We start from the raw sequence: 15,403 nt of genomic DNA, 5'->3' as shown, positions 1-15,403 counted from the left end.
TTTATGTTCGCCCATAATTTTAGAAATTTGTTTAATATTGTGAATTATTTGAATGTCGTCATCTGACAGGTGAGTAATTGCTTTTCATTAATAATCTCAAAAAAATAGTTTATTTTGTTTTCATAACTTTTGTTCCGAAATTCAGTAAAAAAGAGGAGTTCAGGAAATATCTTGAAAGATCTGGAGTTATCGATAATTTAACGAAAGGTGTGGAAGCACTTATACATATGGCAATGTCAATTTTTTTTAATGTATTATTCAAATTTGTAACAATAATAAATGAATGATTTGATGCATTGTTTTTTCATTTTTAACTCAGTTTTAATAGCATTGTACGAAGAACCAGAAAAGCCTGCAAATGCAATTGAGTATGATTTCAAATATTATATTTTTCACTTTTGGATGATTAATTATGCTTGTTTTTTCAAATATATTTATTTTTATGTACTCTTCTTCCTATTATTAAGATTTATTCGACGATTTCTCACAACACCGAGTGGGATTGATGTGGACGCTCTTGTTGCAGAAAATGAAGAGTTGAAACGACGTGTCGAAGAATTATCTATTGAATATGAACGGCTACAACAGATGCAACAAGCACAAGAAATTGCTGAAGATGAATAAATTTCATTTTTTAACGAATTTGTTTTTTTGAATCACGATTGCTCACTGTGTTTTCAAATCTTCATTATGCAATTTTAAATGCTGTTATTCACATTTCATCATTTCGTCAATAGCAACTTTCTTTTTCTTTTTATTCTTTTCAAAATGGAAAAATATCATCTTTCTTCTCGAAGAGCGCTTTTTATTTAATTTAAAAATCTTTTTCAATAAGAAAAATTTACGGACATTTGTCTCAAAAAGAATGATTTCATGTTGTATTTCCTTATCATCAGGAAAGGAAATTGAAACAGTAACGGCAGATAATCAAACCGAAAAAATCTTTTTTCTTAAGAATTTTCATCGACACAAGATTTTCAATTATATTTCTCAATATTATTTTTATTTATATGGAAGACTTATTAAGATACAACCGCAGAAATTGTTTGAAACAAACAGAGGTACTATTTAAAAAAAGAGTAAAAAATAAATTTGCTCCAAGTTGTTATGTTGTGCCATTATCAAAAAATAAACATTCCAAAGAAATGTCAGAACCAATTCACGATTCAAGTTCACAAACTAAAAAAGCTCATTCAAAAAAACATAAAGCTTGGAAAAACTCCTTATTAACAAAAGATCAGTATTATGCACAAAAACACACGCAATTGAGATTGGAATATTATTATGGACCTTTGACATTACCTGTACAGAGAATTCTTGCGACTCCAAAGAAATTGCGAGGAAGAAATGTTATATATATTGTTTTTTTATTTTAACGTGCTATTTATTTTTCATTTATCATTTTTTAGAAAGATTATAATTCGGGTGATTATTTTGAAAGTCAGGATGGAATAGAAACACATGATGGAGCAAACACTGAAAAAATTAAATATCGTCGTGATTTATCTGCTCCAAGCCATTTTCAAGTCAGACGTACAACGGACCCAGACTATGACGATATTCCATCAACAGAAGATTACTATGCTTCAGACGTTCAATCAGAAAAGCAATGGGATACAAATTCATTAGGATCAAATCGTACTTCATACGCATCTGCATCGGCACTTCTTATCACTCCCGGACAATCAACGAAAGTTACACACACTGGTAAGAATTTCAGGAAGCCTTTCGCTGCTGAAGAGGAAAAAAACGTTGTGAGAAATGATTTGTATTACATTCAAAGAGGAAGGTCGTCAAGTCGTCCAGAGCTTGTGAAAGTGGATCATTTCAGCGATAAGGAATTTGATGAAGATAGTTCAGATTTTTTGTTCGATGAAGAAGAAGAAGAGGAAGAAGGGGAGGAGCAAGAAAGCGCAGAAGAGTTGGAATCCAATGGTGCAGAAGGCAGCAGCCGCTTGGATGAATACGAGAAAACATATGAAACAGAGCGCATAACAACTCCCAGGGGCCTTCCGTTGCCTGCGAAAGACACGTCCCGCAGCCGGCCTCGCCCTTCGAACTCGAAAAAGCAGCACAGCTCCTCCTTTGCACAGCCGCCGCATCCGACGCGCACGCCTTCTCCGTCAGTGGCCTCTGCGCTGTCTGCCTTCTCTGGAGCATCTGGGGCTTCTGGCTTGTCTGGGATGTCTGGAGTATCTGGAATGTCAGGTGGATCAGAACTGTCTGCCCTTTCGTATCTGCAGGGCGGAGCAACACCTGCTGACACCTTGTTTCGCTATGAAGCTCCTTCCAAGCGGATGTTTCCGGCGCCGCTGCCGCTTCCTCCACGTGCGGTGGGGGCTGAGCGCAGATCGCAGTCAGAGAAAAGGAGGAGGACCAAACAGGATGCTTCGCAGTCAGTTAGCCCTGGAAGACATAAGAGAGTGAAGAAGACGAAGGAGAAGAAAGTTAAAAATGGAAAGAAAGGCAAAATTTCAAAGAAGAGAGGAAATGAAGTAGCCTATTTCGAAAGAGAGCCAATTGTGACTCCAGCTACTCGAACCCGCTCGCATTCAAAGGAACTTTCTTCTCTTGCTGCCATTGGCAGTGGAAGCTATGCACTGGACACCCCTCTGTCTCCACACAAAGAAGCTTGCTCTCCTCTTCCCCCGCCTCCTTCCCCAATCACCCCATTCGATGATGTCACCCTCCGTTTTGGTGCTTCTGCTAAGGCGACGCTGACTCCAGCGCTGACTCCGAGGCAAAGGCAGTCTGAGGCAAACACAGAAAGCTTATCGACTGAGGCGTTTTTGGCGTCTGACACGAAAAATGGCTTGGTGGCGGAGGGTTTGAGTGAAAGTGGAATTTATTCGGGTTCTGATTCTTCTGCTTCTTCTGCTTCTTCTTCCTCTTCCATTTCATCTTCTTCTTTTAGCACTTCATACTCAAACACACAGACAGAAGAGGATTTGAACAGTGGTGAAGAAAGAGAAAGAGAAAGAGAAGCTTCCATTCCAGTTGAAGTTAAGCCACTTGCTGAAATTCTGCAAGCTGTTCCAGATGATCTTTTTGCGAATCAGGAGCAACCAAACGGGAAATCCAAAGAAAAAACTTCTTTTTCTTCTTCTTCTTCTTCAGCATCATCGTCGTCGTCGTCGTCTGCTGAAGACAAAACTATCAAAACGGACTATGAAGCAACAAAACTTGAAGAAGAGGGGAAAGAAGAAGAAGCAGAAGCAGAAGAAACAGAGAAACAAGACTTCGAACAAGAACAAGAGCAAGAAGAGTTCAAATCTCAGTATTCACTTCGAGATCTCGATGGCAACGATGATCCACTCGATATTTCACCGGGACTTCTTCCTCTGCCAAAGCAGCCGTCTTTCTCTTTGTGCTCTTTCAGAACAGCTTCCGCATTCTTCCCGACTTCTGCGTCTTCTCTTTCATCTACTGCTAATTCTATGGCGTTTCTGTCGGGTTCACCTTTTCCTTATTCTTCTTCTTCTTCTTCTTCTTCTTCTTCCTCTTCCTCTTCTTCTTCTTCTTCTTCTTCAGCTTCTTATTTTCAACCAAACTATCGTTCTTTCACATCAGTTGGTGTTTCATCATCATCATCTTCGTCTTCCTCCTCCTCTTCTTCCTCCTCTTCCTCTTCCTCCTCTTCTTCATCATTTTCTTCTTCCTCCTCTTCTTTTTCCTCTTCTCCTGTTTTCTGGCCACAAAATCCTCATTTCCGTTCCTCTTCTGTTTTGTCCTTTGGCCAGCCACGCTGCTTTTCTGTGATGGGAACACCAAATGCTGTTTATTCAATGAAAGATCAAGGAATTTATAATAATTATAATGCTTATGGTATGTTTTTAATATTTCTTAGATTTTTCTTTTCTTTTCTTTTTTTTTTTTTTCTTTCTTTTTTTTTTTTTTTTTTTTTTTTTTTTTTTTTCTAATTGTTTTTATTGTTCTTATTGTTCTTATATTTCTTCTATTTTCTAAATTATCTTATTCTTCAAATAATCCTTTTTTTTTTCCACTTATAATTCTAAAATTTTCTTATATTTCTTATATCTCTATTTATTCTAATAATTCTTGTAATCCTTGAATTTCAGGTGTTTCAAATATTTCAGGTGTTTCTCGTGTTTCTGGTGTGATTGGGGCAGAAGGGTATACAAGGAGATCTGCTTCGTGTATGGGAGGAGATTTGGGAATGAAGGAGGAGAAGGAGAAGGAGAAAGAAGAAGAGGGAGAAGAGGGAGAAGAGGAAGAAGAAGAAGGAAGAGAAGGAGAAGGAGAAGGAAAAAGAGGGAAAAGAAGGGAAAAAGGAGGAGAAGGAGGAAGAAGTGGAATGCAAAGTGCACAAAGAAGAGAGCTGCTTTCGAGAATGTCAATGATTGGAGTTGAAGAAGTCGATGAGAAGGAGATTTTGGAGTGGAAAGACGAAGATGAAGATGAAGATGAAGATGAAGAAGATTATGCTGCTTCTTCGAAACGGACAAAGGGAAAAGATGATTATTCTGAGTATTCATTTTTTGGTGTGGTTTATTTGAAATGAATTGAAGGGGAAAAAAAGTGAAGTTGCAAATATAACAGAAAATTTGGCCTTTTTTATCAAAATCATAATTTAAACTTTGCATTTTATTTATTTATTTATTTATTTTGTATGTGTATGTATGTATGTATGTATGTATGTATGTATGTATGTATGTATGTATGTATGTATGTGTGTGTGTGTGTGTGTGTGTGTGTGTGTGTGTTTTCATTTTTTTTCGAATTAATTTTTCCTTTATTTAAAATTTTTGTGTTATGTTATTTCTATTTCTTTCTTTCTTTCTTTCTTTCTTTCTTTCTTTCTTTCTTTCTTTCTTTCTTTCTCTTTCTCTCTCTTTCTCTTCCATCTACCCTCTTCCCTCTTCCCTTTCATCCAGAGCGCCAAGTCGCCATGCAGTGTCTCGATGTGTTCTGTTCAGCCCCGCAGTCATCAGAAGTGAAGAAGTTTCTCTCTTCTCTTCCTTCTTCCCATCGGATGAGGAAATTGTGGGGGCAAGGCACAACCCCACTTCGAGTGATTGAGGCAGCTAGAATGCAGTCTCAGCTAAAAGAAGCTGAAATGAATGAACAAAATAAACAGAATAAACAAAATATACAAAATATACAAAATAAACAGAATGTACAAAGTAAACAAAATAATAAGGATTATCAGAATTTCAATGGGGAAATGCAAAATGAGAACGGGAAAAATAAAGAGAATGAATTTAATGGAGATAAGGGAGATAAGGGAGATAAGGGAGATCAGAAAATGAATGCAAGCCTGTGGAAGCAGACGGCTGAGGAGATGCTTTCATCTTTGGGAATTGGAAAAGGGAAGAAACTAACATCACTTCATCAATCATTGACTGATGGTTTGGATATTGATGTGACACAACCTATTCATTTGCTGGAAAATGAGCTCATTGAGGCCAAGAAAATGGACGAGGCATATGCAGAGAGAAAGAGGATTGCGGATGAAAAGAAGCAAAAACTGCTGGAATTGATTAGAAATGAAGAGGAAAAAGAAAGACAGTCTCTCTTGGCAGAAACTACCCGCAGCAAACGATGAACAATAAAAATGACTTATCTAAAATAATTTATTGTTATTTATTTTATTTATTTAATTTTTTTTTTGAAATTTCATTTCGTTTTGTTGTTAACTTTTGTGAGAATTTGAAAGGGAAGAATTCTTTTGATCATTTATCCATACTAAAAAATTTCTTTTTTATTTTAATGAAAGTAAGTTAAATGAACGTTCAAGGTTTGATAGCACAGACTTATTTCATATTTGAAAAAGGATATCTTTATTTATTTATTTTTTTCTAGCTTCAGCTCAACAACAGCTATACGTTGAAACAGTAATTCCAAAATCAACGCTCTATTACTTAAATAGTAATTTACAACTCAAAGAAAAATGCAATAGCGAACTTCAAAAAACTCTTTGTCAGGAATATCCTTTTATTGTATATTTTAAGACGTGTAACTTTGAAGGAAATACGATAACTGTTCAAAGGAAACACTTTGATATTGAACTTACATCAATTTTAAATGAATGTGAAGCTGGAACTAGAATTCTGTCATTAAGAGTATGTTTCTTTCATGCGACTAGATTTATATGTATTTTTCTTTATTTTTAGAAAATTAAAAGATGGTTTTGTGAATTCTTAATTGGGCTGCATGTGATAGAAACAAATATGTTAAAGCACGAGACCATTGGCAAAGAAAGAGTGTATTTTGAAAACGATTATACAATCAGAATGAGTGTGCTTTTTTTTTGAATTTGTGAAAGAATTCACAGGTTAAACTCTTCCTGTTGAATTGAAGAAAATCTTTCGAAACGGGTTGTTTTTTTGAACTTTATGGAAATAATTGAAAATTTAAATTTAAAAGTATCCGCGGTGGAAGAAGATGAGTTTGCAAATATTATTTTTGCCTCTCTTTTGTTGATTCAAGCGTTTATACATATTATTATAGAGAGACAGATTTCTTTGCGCAAATGAAGAAAGATTATGCCGAGCTCGGAAAAATAATCAAAATATGTCTACAGTATTTGCCGCCTCTTCAGTTGTATTCCAAAGAGCCCACAAAGCGTTTTTCACAGCTTTCGTCACCTTTCGTTTTCGATGCTGAAGACGAGCATTTGACTCAGGCAGAAGAAGCTTCCCAGAGGAAAGAGATCGAAGCAATGGCTACGTGGCTGTTGGACATAGACCCGCAAAAACAGGTTTGATCTTTCTGTTATTGTTATTGTTATTGTAATTATTATCGTTGTTGATATTGATGATGATATTGGTGTGGTTATTTACTTCATGTTTGACTGATAACAAATGGAAAATCGTGCAAACATATGAAAACCTTTCCACATAATTTATTTTTCATTCTTCGCTTTCTGAAACATACAAACATACATTTCAAAAAAAAAAATAAATAAATAAATTTTTTAATAATATGTTCATTAAAAATAATATTCATAATTATTTATTTAATATTCAACAATTCACTCTCCCCTTCCTTCCCCTCTCCCTCTCCCTCTCCCTCTCCCTCTCCCTCCCTCCCTCCTTTCTTCCTTCCTTCCTTCCTTCCTTCCTTCCTTCCTTCCTTCTCCTCCTTCTCCTCCTCATTCAGCGCCCCATCCTCCTCTTCACGAACCAGCTGATGCATCGGATGCTTCTCTATTCATATGGGCGCATCTTCTTCCATCTTCTTCACCGAACAATCAAACACATGTCACCCGCCAAGAACAGCCAGATGAAGATGCTTTTGGACATCACCAAGCAGGAAAAGGCGAAAGAAGGCGACAGAAAAGAGACTGAGGCGCATCGCAGGCAACAGCTGCTGCACAAAGCAAAGGAGGCGAAGGAAACGAAGGAAACGAAGGAAACGAAGGAAACGAAGGAGAAAGGGAAAGTGGCAGTGAAAACTGATGGACAGTTCTTAAATGCATCAAATGATCGCTCAAATGAAAACGTTGTGATAAAAACAGAGTCAAGTTTTAAATTAAATCCTGATGCTGCTGTGAATAAAAGCAAAAACGAAAAGAAAAACAAAGAGGTTGTGTTTAAGCTTCAAACAGTTAAACCAACAAGCGGTGATATGTCAGCTTCATTGGCAAAGCAATCTTCAACGAATGCAAATGCAGCAACTGCAACAACAGTAACAGATCCTTCAAAGGAACTTGTTGTGGTTGAAAAACGCTCAAAAAGAAGAAAGAAAGCAGCAGCACACACACAGCTGCCAAGTAACACAGCGAATTTAACTGCAACTCTGGAACTTTCTCCTTCTCCTTCTTCTCCGTCTTCTACAGCAAATGACTCTCATATGCTTCCCCCGCCTCCTTCTTTTTCTTCCGCTCAGCATCAATTCCCTGACCAGCATCCAACTCCTTCCCCAGTCCGAATCTCAGCGAACCCACAGTCAAAATCCGATATGTTTTTATCCCCATCTCCGAAAGTCCGCCTTTCGATGTTTGACAATGCGCCTCTTTCAAACATTTCTTCTCCTTTCAGCTCTTTCCTGCCTCAAACCACAGAGCTGTCACAGGGAGTACCCTTGCATTCCGTTGCCTCCACCACGCCTTCTTCCACCGATGGCCTTTTTCACTTCTCTACAGTGAATTCCTCAGCAACTGACACAAGCACCTCCCCTCCACCACCACCTCCTCCTCTTCTCCTCAGAGCTCGTCCAGCAGCTGTAGCCACTGACATTGACGCTTCAAAGCAGAGACAGGAAGAGCAGAGAACAGAGTCGCTGCCGTTTGACGAGATTATGATAAAAGACGATGCGTCGCTGGTGGAAGACCCGAATAAAATACCTCAAAGGGCAGTGTTGAAAAGGGTGATTGAGGAAGCCAGGCTGATTTTGCATGAAATCAGCACCACAATCCACCGCCGCCCGAAGCAAGTGGCAGCAAACGAGTTACTTTGCCCAGATTTTGGGGAGTTTTGTGAGAGTTATAGGTCTCATTCGTATTCGTTTACGTATCACCCTTCTGGATGCTGGAACGGGTTTGGATGTGGTGTTGGGTGTGGACTGTTTAATAGATATGGAAGTGGGGTCAGTTCTAATTTTTGTTCTTCTTCTTCTTCTAGTTCATATTCCTGTTCTAATTCTTGTTCTGAGTCAAGCTCTCCTTTTGCTTCTCCCTCTCCTCCTTCTTTTGCTTTTGCTACTGGCAATGGCAATAACAATCTCAACCTCAATCTCAGTAACTCCTTCTGTATCTCTGAAAATGCCTCTCCTCTTCCTCCTTCCAGTGCTTCTTCTTCTTCTTCTTCCTCTCCTCCTCCTCTTCTTCTTCCTCTTCCTGATTCCCTTCTGAAACCCAGTGACAATCCAATGACAATATCTCGTGAATCCACTCCATTTCAAACACCCCAAAGCACCGGCTCGCCAAAAACTGCATCTTCTTCACTGGCTGCAGTGGCTGACATACCTTGTTTGTCATATCAGCAATCGCCTTTGCCTTCTCCTTCGCCTGTGGCTTTGCCTGTACCAATTGCTTCTCCTAATGCTCCTGTTGCTCCTATGGCTCCTATTGCTTCTATTTCTCCGAATGCTCCTTTCATTTCAAAAACTCCAATCACCCAAATCACTTTAAAGTCTCCGTTCATTTCAAACCCCGTTCAGAACTTGGCTGTTTCTTCTTCATCTATTTCTTCTTCTTCTTCTTCTTCTTCTTCGCCTTCTCCTTCTCCTTCTTCTTCTCCACCTTCTGCTTTTTCTTTAAATTCTCAGTCGCCCTCTGACTCAAACATTAACCACATGAATAATTCATTGAGGAAAGGAAACGAAGGAGGAGAAGGAAGAGGAGGAGAAGGAAGAGGAGGAAGAGGAGAGGAGTTTTATATGATTAGCTCGCCAATTCTCTCTTCTTCTGTGCAAATGTCAGGGGATGGACAGTTTGATGTGAGGTTTATTCCGATTGAAACACAGTTTTGTTTGCCAGAGAGTATAAGAGGTTTGTAAAAAAATTTATTTATTTATTTATTTATTTATTTATTTATTTATTTATTTATTTATTTATTTTATTTTATTTTATTTTATTTTATTTTATTTTATTTTATTTTATTTTATTTTATTTTATTTTATTTTATTTTATTTTATTTTATTTTATTTTATTTTATTTTATTTTATTTTATTTTTTGAATATTATAAATATTTCATCTTTCTCTTAATTTTCCTATTCATTTTTATTTAATGCATGCACACACATGTATATTTCTATATCATTTTTCATTTTTATTAACACACATACACATAAAAATTTTCCCACAATATTTGAATAACATTTCAGAATGCAATTTTGACACGCCTGAAGATTGGTTACAGCTGTGGGAGAAGAGCGATGATGAAATCGTGTGGAGTCTGAGCAAACTTATTCATTTGGCTTCTTCTTCTTCTTCTTCTCATCCTTCTCATCCTTCTTCATTATCATCATCATTTGCATCAACTTCTTCATCCTCCTCCTCCTCCTCTTCTGCTTCATCATCATCGTCATCGTCATCATCATCATCTCCTTCAATTTCTTCTTCTTGTTCTTACTCCTCTCTTTCTTCTTCTTCTTCTCTTCTCCCAGAATTCCCCATCAAACCCATGCGTCTCATTCATCCTCTTTCCAATCCATTTGTGCAATACCACTCAGAAACAACAGCAGCAAAAGCAGCGGAAGAAGAAGAAGCGGAAGAAGAAGAAAGGCAGCAGCTCATCCTCCTCCGCAATTCCTCTTCACGTGACTCTTTCATTTATTCATTGGATTTCCTTCTTTCTGCACTCAACTCAAACAACATCAACATCAGCACCAGGTCTGCTGTGCTTCTGCAGTGTCTGTTAGATCGCTACTCTCTCATTGACCTCTTCTACAGCCCTTTCCTCTGTGATTCTGTTGATGATGATAATGATGGTAGTAATAAAGACAATAATGTCACATCATCTTCCTTTTTCTGTTCTCCTTTCCCTTATTCCCCAATAGCAGGCATTTCTTTATCATCCAATTGCAAAGCCCCGCCTTGTCCCATGAGCCTTCTGTACGTGCTCATCCACCGCATAATAACTTCCTTAGCGTCTTCTGTCTCCCCCACTGCGAATTTCTTTGAAAGTCAGTGTTTTTTGGAGCTGAAATGCCAGCTTCTCCGCCTCGCTGCCTGCATCTTCCACAAAGTGGCTGTTGATTCTTTGTCTCTTTGCACAATTCAGTGCGATTGCTGTCACATTGCATGCAAAGCTGACTTTCTGCAGGAAAAGCAAGGGGAAAGAGGGCATCGTGTGTGTGGCTGGAGTTTGAGAGATGATGAAGAGAAAATAAGCTCACATTTCCCATCCACAGTGCCTTATCATGTGCTCTTGTGCGTGAATTGGATGGCACTGCTAACTCCGCTTGTTCTGAGACGCTCTCCTTATGTTTCTGACATTTTCCCATCGATTGTTCACTTTTTGTCTGCGTTTGTGAGGTTGTTGTTGAGTTTGTGTGATAAAAAACTGGTGGAAGAGGTGGTGAATGTGCAGATGGCACAGACCAATGTCATTGTGCTGTGTCAGCTGATTCTGGAGGCAGCAATGGAGAATCTGAGTTTGAGCTGCTCAGAAGCAGGGGATGTGAATATAGTGTTGGTTGTGGATCCGTCAAAAAGGAAGGAGAAGGGGGAAAGAGGAGAAAGAGGAGAAAGAGGAGAAAGAGGAGAAAGAGGAGAAAGAGGGGAGAAGGGAGAGAAAGGGGAGAAATGGGAGAAGCAAAAGAATGTGAAAAAGAATGTGATGAAGACGAATGTAACGGTGAGCATAGCAATGTTGGATCAGATAGCGATTATTTTGAGTGTTGTGTATGTGGCTGTGATGGCGAGAGGAAGATATTCTGATTGTTGCCTTCCTGCAAAAGGTGAAGTAATGGCAGGTTTGAATGATCAAACTGCTTCTGCTTCTTCTCTTGCTTCTTCTCCTCCTTCCTCTTCTGCTTTTTCTAATTCTTTTTCCTCTGTTACACCTCCACACACTCCTCCAGTTAGTCCGCAAGCTGTTGCTCAATCGCTTTCTCATCCACAGTCTCAATCGCAACCTCCATTTCAATCACAATCGCAACCTCAATCGCAATTGCTTCCTCAGTTGCCATCTCAGTCTCAAATGCATTCTCAAATGCAATCTCAATCTCAGCTCCCCCAACAAACGCAAATACATTCCCAGACACAAAACCGATCAATTAGCCAATCTCTTAATCAAACACAGAATTTACTTCAGCCACAAATACAACAGACTCAGCAAATTCAACAAACACAGAAAACCAAACAAACTCAGCAGATACAACAAGCACAGCAAACAGCTACCCCTCCAATCCAACCAGATCTGCGAAGCTTGGAGCTTCGGTCACAATCCACATCCATTTCGCGGCGTCTGTCAGAAGTGAGGAGCAACAACCAAATGTTTGTGAAGCAGCATGCGGTTGTGTCAACTCCAGTAGATTCTGCTCATTCGGCACATGCTTTGAATGTTCCCCTTGTTTGCCAGATGGACTTTCACGATGCTGCGAACAGGTGTCAAAGTTATATTGTCAGAAGGTTTTTCTCGCGAGGGCTGTTTGAACTGAGTGTGATTCGGCATTTGGAGAAGATGTTTCCAAGCAATGGTGTGATTGAGAGAAGAGGGGGAATGTGAGATTTTGTTGATTATAATTATTATGATAATCATAATTATTGTTGTTTTTTGGAAAAAAAAAAAAAGGGAAAGAGACTAACTGATTTCAGATAAAATTATCAGATTTCGTTTGAAAATGAAATATTTTTTAAAGGGCATTTTCTTTTGAAATTTTGAAAACCTAAAAAAACTATATTTTTGTTTTTTATTTTATTTAATTTTATTTGTGTACTTGTTTGAATGATTGATTGATTGGTTTTCTTCTTCTTCTTCTTCTTTTTTTTTTTTTTTTTTTTTTTTTTTTTTTTTTTTTAGGTTACAGTTGCCAAATAATATTTGAGATAGAAAATGCACAGAAGACTGTGGATGCTATTAGGTTTGAATAATTTCAATTTAAATTATTTGTTTTTATTTGATACATTAAAATTTTTCGATTTTTAAACTTATTTCTCTTTTTAACTTTTCTTTCCGTTCCTTCCTTCCTTTCTTTCTTTCCTTTCCTTTCCGTTCTTTCCTTTCTTTCTTTTTTTTTTCCTTTCCTTCTCCTTTCTTTTTTTTTTCCTTTCCTTCTCCTTTCTTTTTTTTTTCCTTTCCTTCTCCTTTCTTTTTTTTCCCTTTTTCCTTTTCATTTCACTTCTTTCATTTTCAGAGGCCTTCCATCGCAAGATCTCCCCCATTTCCTCTATTACATTCGCGAGCTTGTCAAAACCAGCGAAACAGACTTTGCCTTCGATCTTCTGCAAAACTTTATCATCCCCACCATTTCCACCAAACTAAACGAGCAAAGCGAAATTTTGAATGAAATCTCACTGCAAATTTTTGACAGAGCTGAACCGCGAAGCCAGCTGGAGCAATACAGCGCACTTTTGAACTCGTCTTTTGCTCTTCTTTGCGAACTCTGCGAAAGCTGCAGTCTTCGTGGGCATTCTGTGGATGCACGCATCTTCTTTGCGGATTCATTCCAAGGGGAACTAGCAAGCCACACATACAAGTTCAACAATGCACTTTGCAGCAGCCCAGCTCTTCTCGACATCTCTTCTTTCTCATTTGCAGTGTGTTTGATGTTTGACTACTACAACCACGTGCTTCTTCTAGGCAATGCTTACTGCACTGTGTCAATCAACTTGTACGAATCACTCATCCAAGTCATTTGTGTGGTGCTTCATCATCTGTCTTCCACATCCTATCACAACCCCGCCGAGCTCTACCAGCCGCCTTCCACGTTCTCTTCGAATCTTCCTGCTTCCCTCTCAGTCAATCCAATTCTTGACACGGAAGAGCCATATTCACCGAATGGCTCGCTCTTCTTGATGGAGGCTGCGCCTTCTCCCACTTTTTCTCCGCTGGGCGAAGAGGAGATGCCTGCTGAGCCGGAAATAGCGTGTTTGTCTTCGCATATGGGCATTCTTCCCAGTGAGCCAGCTGTTTTGGCTGGAGATTCTGCAAACAATCAAACTGGGAGTACAAATAAATGCTCTTCACCTGATAAGTCAATGGCAAGCACAGACACATCGTGTTGTTCAACAACTTCACAGGAACACAACACAGCAGGTGATGGTGCTGCTGATGTGATGGTTGTGAATGCTGCTTCACAGGCTGATTCATCAATGCCTGCCATTCCTTCAATCCCATCGATTCCTTCAACACCTTCCATCCATTCGATTCCTTCTGTTCCATCTTTTCCTTCTTTCACACAAATACCTTCGACTCCCTCTTCTGCTTCTTCTTCTCCTGCTTCCTCTTCTCCTGCCTCTTCTACCGCATCAGCTTTTTCCTCCCCCGGCAAGTCTCAATCGCCCATCGAAGATTTCTCCACCACATCGTCCAGCCCGTCCACAAACATGACTGTTTCGGGACTTCCTTTGTCTGCTTTCTGCTTATACCCTTGCGTCTCCTTCACATTGCCCCAATCCCCGCTTCTTCAGTATGCCCTCCAGCTTCTCTTCCGCATTCTTCTCGAGTCAGCGTGCTCAGCCTGTTCAGCCAGCCCATCAGCGCCGTTTCCGTTGGAGGCAGTTGTGAGAGAAGAAGACTTGGAGCGCTGGCTGATTGATGCGCTGTATGAGATCATCCAGGCGGTGTATCAGAGCCGAAACTGTTGGATTAACCCGGAGCGCTGTAGGGACATATACCTGATTGAAGAAATAAGAGGAGGAGGAGGAGGAGGAGGAGGAGGAGGAGGAGGAGGAGGAGGAGGAGGAGGAGGAGGAGGAGGAGGAGGAGGAGGAGGAGGAGGAGGAATTGAAAAAGATGAACAAAAAGAGGAAAGATTGAAGGCAGCGGTAGAAGAGTGGAGAAGGGTGGATCTTGTGGATAGGAATGATCCTCAGTTCAGGAATTATGCGCTGATTTCTTTGTCTGTGTTGATACTTCTGAAGCAGAAAGCGGTTCCGTATACGCCCATATACCTGTTTGCGTGCAACTGTCTGGCGTGTATGCTTCGGATGGACGATGTGGAGACGCTTTCGGATGCATGTCGCACACTTTCTGTGATGGCGATGGCAAAAGGTATTTTGTCTATTCTGTTGTATTTATTGTGAAGATTAACTTTTTTTTTGAATTTTGTTTAATTAATTTTTCTTTTTTTATTAATTTGTTTCATATCTTTTATATATTTTTATTTATTTTTTTACTATTATTATTTACAAATTATTAATTTATATGATTTTTTTTGAATATGCAATATTTATTCATTAATTGATAGTGAATCGGCCATTAATTGAAGTTCTGGAACTCAGCAGTCTTATTTTTCGGCTTAGAAGCATTCCTTTGCTTCAGGCTTCCATCGACTTTTATGAAAAATGCATAAATATTTAAGTTGTAATCCGATTATTGATGTTTAATATGTACATGTTTTTGATTTTTATTTATTTTTTTTGTAAATAGTTTTTATTAATATTTTGTTAATATTTTTTTTTTCGGTTATATTCTGTTATCATTACAATTATTTTTATTTGAATTTCATGAAGTGTTTCATTCAACACATTATCAAGATATTATTTTTTTGATTGAAAATTTCTGTTTAGTTTTAAAGTTTTAATGATCAAATTATGAAACGAAGGATTGCTTTTCGCAACATTAGATAATTGTTCTTTCTTTCTTTCTTTCTTTCTTCGGGCATTGACTGAAATCTGCATTTGGTTAAAGACATTTCTAACAAATAAAAGAAAAACGCATATGCTTATTAATTGTTGAAGCATGACGATCTATGTTTCTAAACTTTTATGGGGGAAATAAGTGTGGGATCTTTTTTCTTTAAAGGATCAAAACTTTCATATTCTCAGCG

The 15,403-nt window shown here is 38.5% G+C and overlaps 3 protein-coding genes across 3 annotated transcripts; all 3 read left to right on the top strand.

The window, feature by feature from the left end:
• The first annotated feature begins 18 nt into the window (after window positions 1–18).
• Window positions 19–793, top strand: MONOS_7921 (putative C-Myc-binding protein). Its single transcript, XM_067878287.1, has 4 exons — window positions 19–69; window positions 146–207; window positions 320–368; window positions 468–793. Exons 1-4 carry the CDS (start codon window positions 53–55, stop codon window positions 622–624), a joined length of 285 nt encoding a protein of 94 aa, XP_067725300.1. The 5' UTR covers window positions 19–52; the 3' UTR covers window positions 625–793.
• A 352-nt stretch (window positions 794–1,145) lies between these two features.
• MONOS_7920 (uncharacterized protein) lies at window positions 1,146–5,706 on the top strand (the record flags this gene model as incomplete). Its single annotated transcript, XM_067878286.1, has 4 exons — window positions 1,146–1,349; window positions 1,410–3,825; window positions 4,080–4,502; window positions 4,896–5,706. The coding sequence occupies 4 exons, from the start codon at window positions 1,146–1,148 to the stop codon at window positions 5,564–5,566; spliced, it is 3,714 nt and encodes a 1,237-aa protein (XP_067725299.1). The 3' UTR covers window positions 5,567–5,706.
• A 39-nt stretch (window positions 5,707–5,745) lies between these two features.
• MONOS_7919fu7933 (uncharacterized protein) lies at window positions 5,746–15,024 on the top strand (the record flags this gene model as incomplete). The annotated part of the gene is made up of 10 exons (XM_067878284.1): window positions 5,746–5,758; window positions 5,989–6,083; window positions 6,135–6,258; window positions 6,322–6,409; window positions 6,472–6,721; window positions 7,123–9,454; window positions 9,791–12,109; window positions 12,433–12,493; window positions 12,767–14,625; window positions 14,822–15,024. 10 exons carry the CDS (start codon window positions 5,746–5,748, stop codon window positions 14,932–14,934), a joined length of 7,254 nt encoding a protein of 2,417 aa, XP_067725298.1. The 3' UTR covers window positions 14,935–15,024.
• Window positions 15,025–15,403: the final 379 nt, after the last annotated feature.

This window comes from Monocercomonoides exilis, assembly GCF_001643675.1.
Source record: "Monocercomonoides exilis strain PA203 chromosome Unknown scaffold29-1213020, whole genome shotgun sequence".
In the NCBI taxonomy this organism is placed as follows: Eukaryota; Preaxostyla; order Oxymonadida; family Polymastigidae; genus Monocercomonoides; species Monocercomonoides exilis.
The sequence above is the reverse complement of the archived record's forward strand: the minus strand, read 5'-3'. Positions and strand labels throughout refer to the sequence as shown.

Bases quoted from the DNA above. Each gene is read 5' to 3' on its own strand.
- MONOS_7921 (XM_067878287.1), top strand. The intron at 208-319 runs GTGTGGAAGCAC...TTTTTAACTCAG, and splicing joins TATCGATAATTTAACGAAAG to TTTTAATAGCATTGTACGAA. The intron at 369-467 runs GTATGATTTCAA...CCTATTATTAAG, and splicing joins AAGCCTGCAAATGCAATTGA to ATTTATTCGACGATTTCTCA.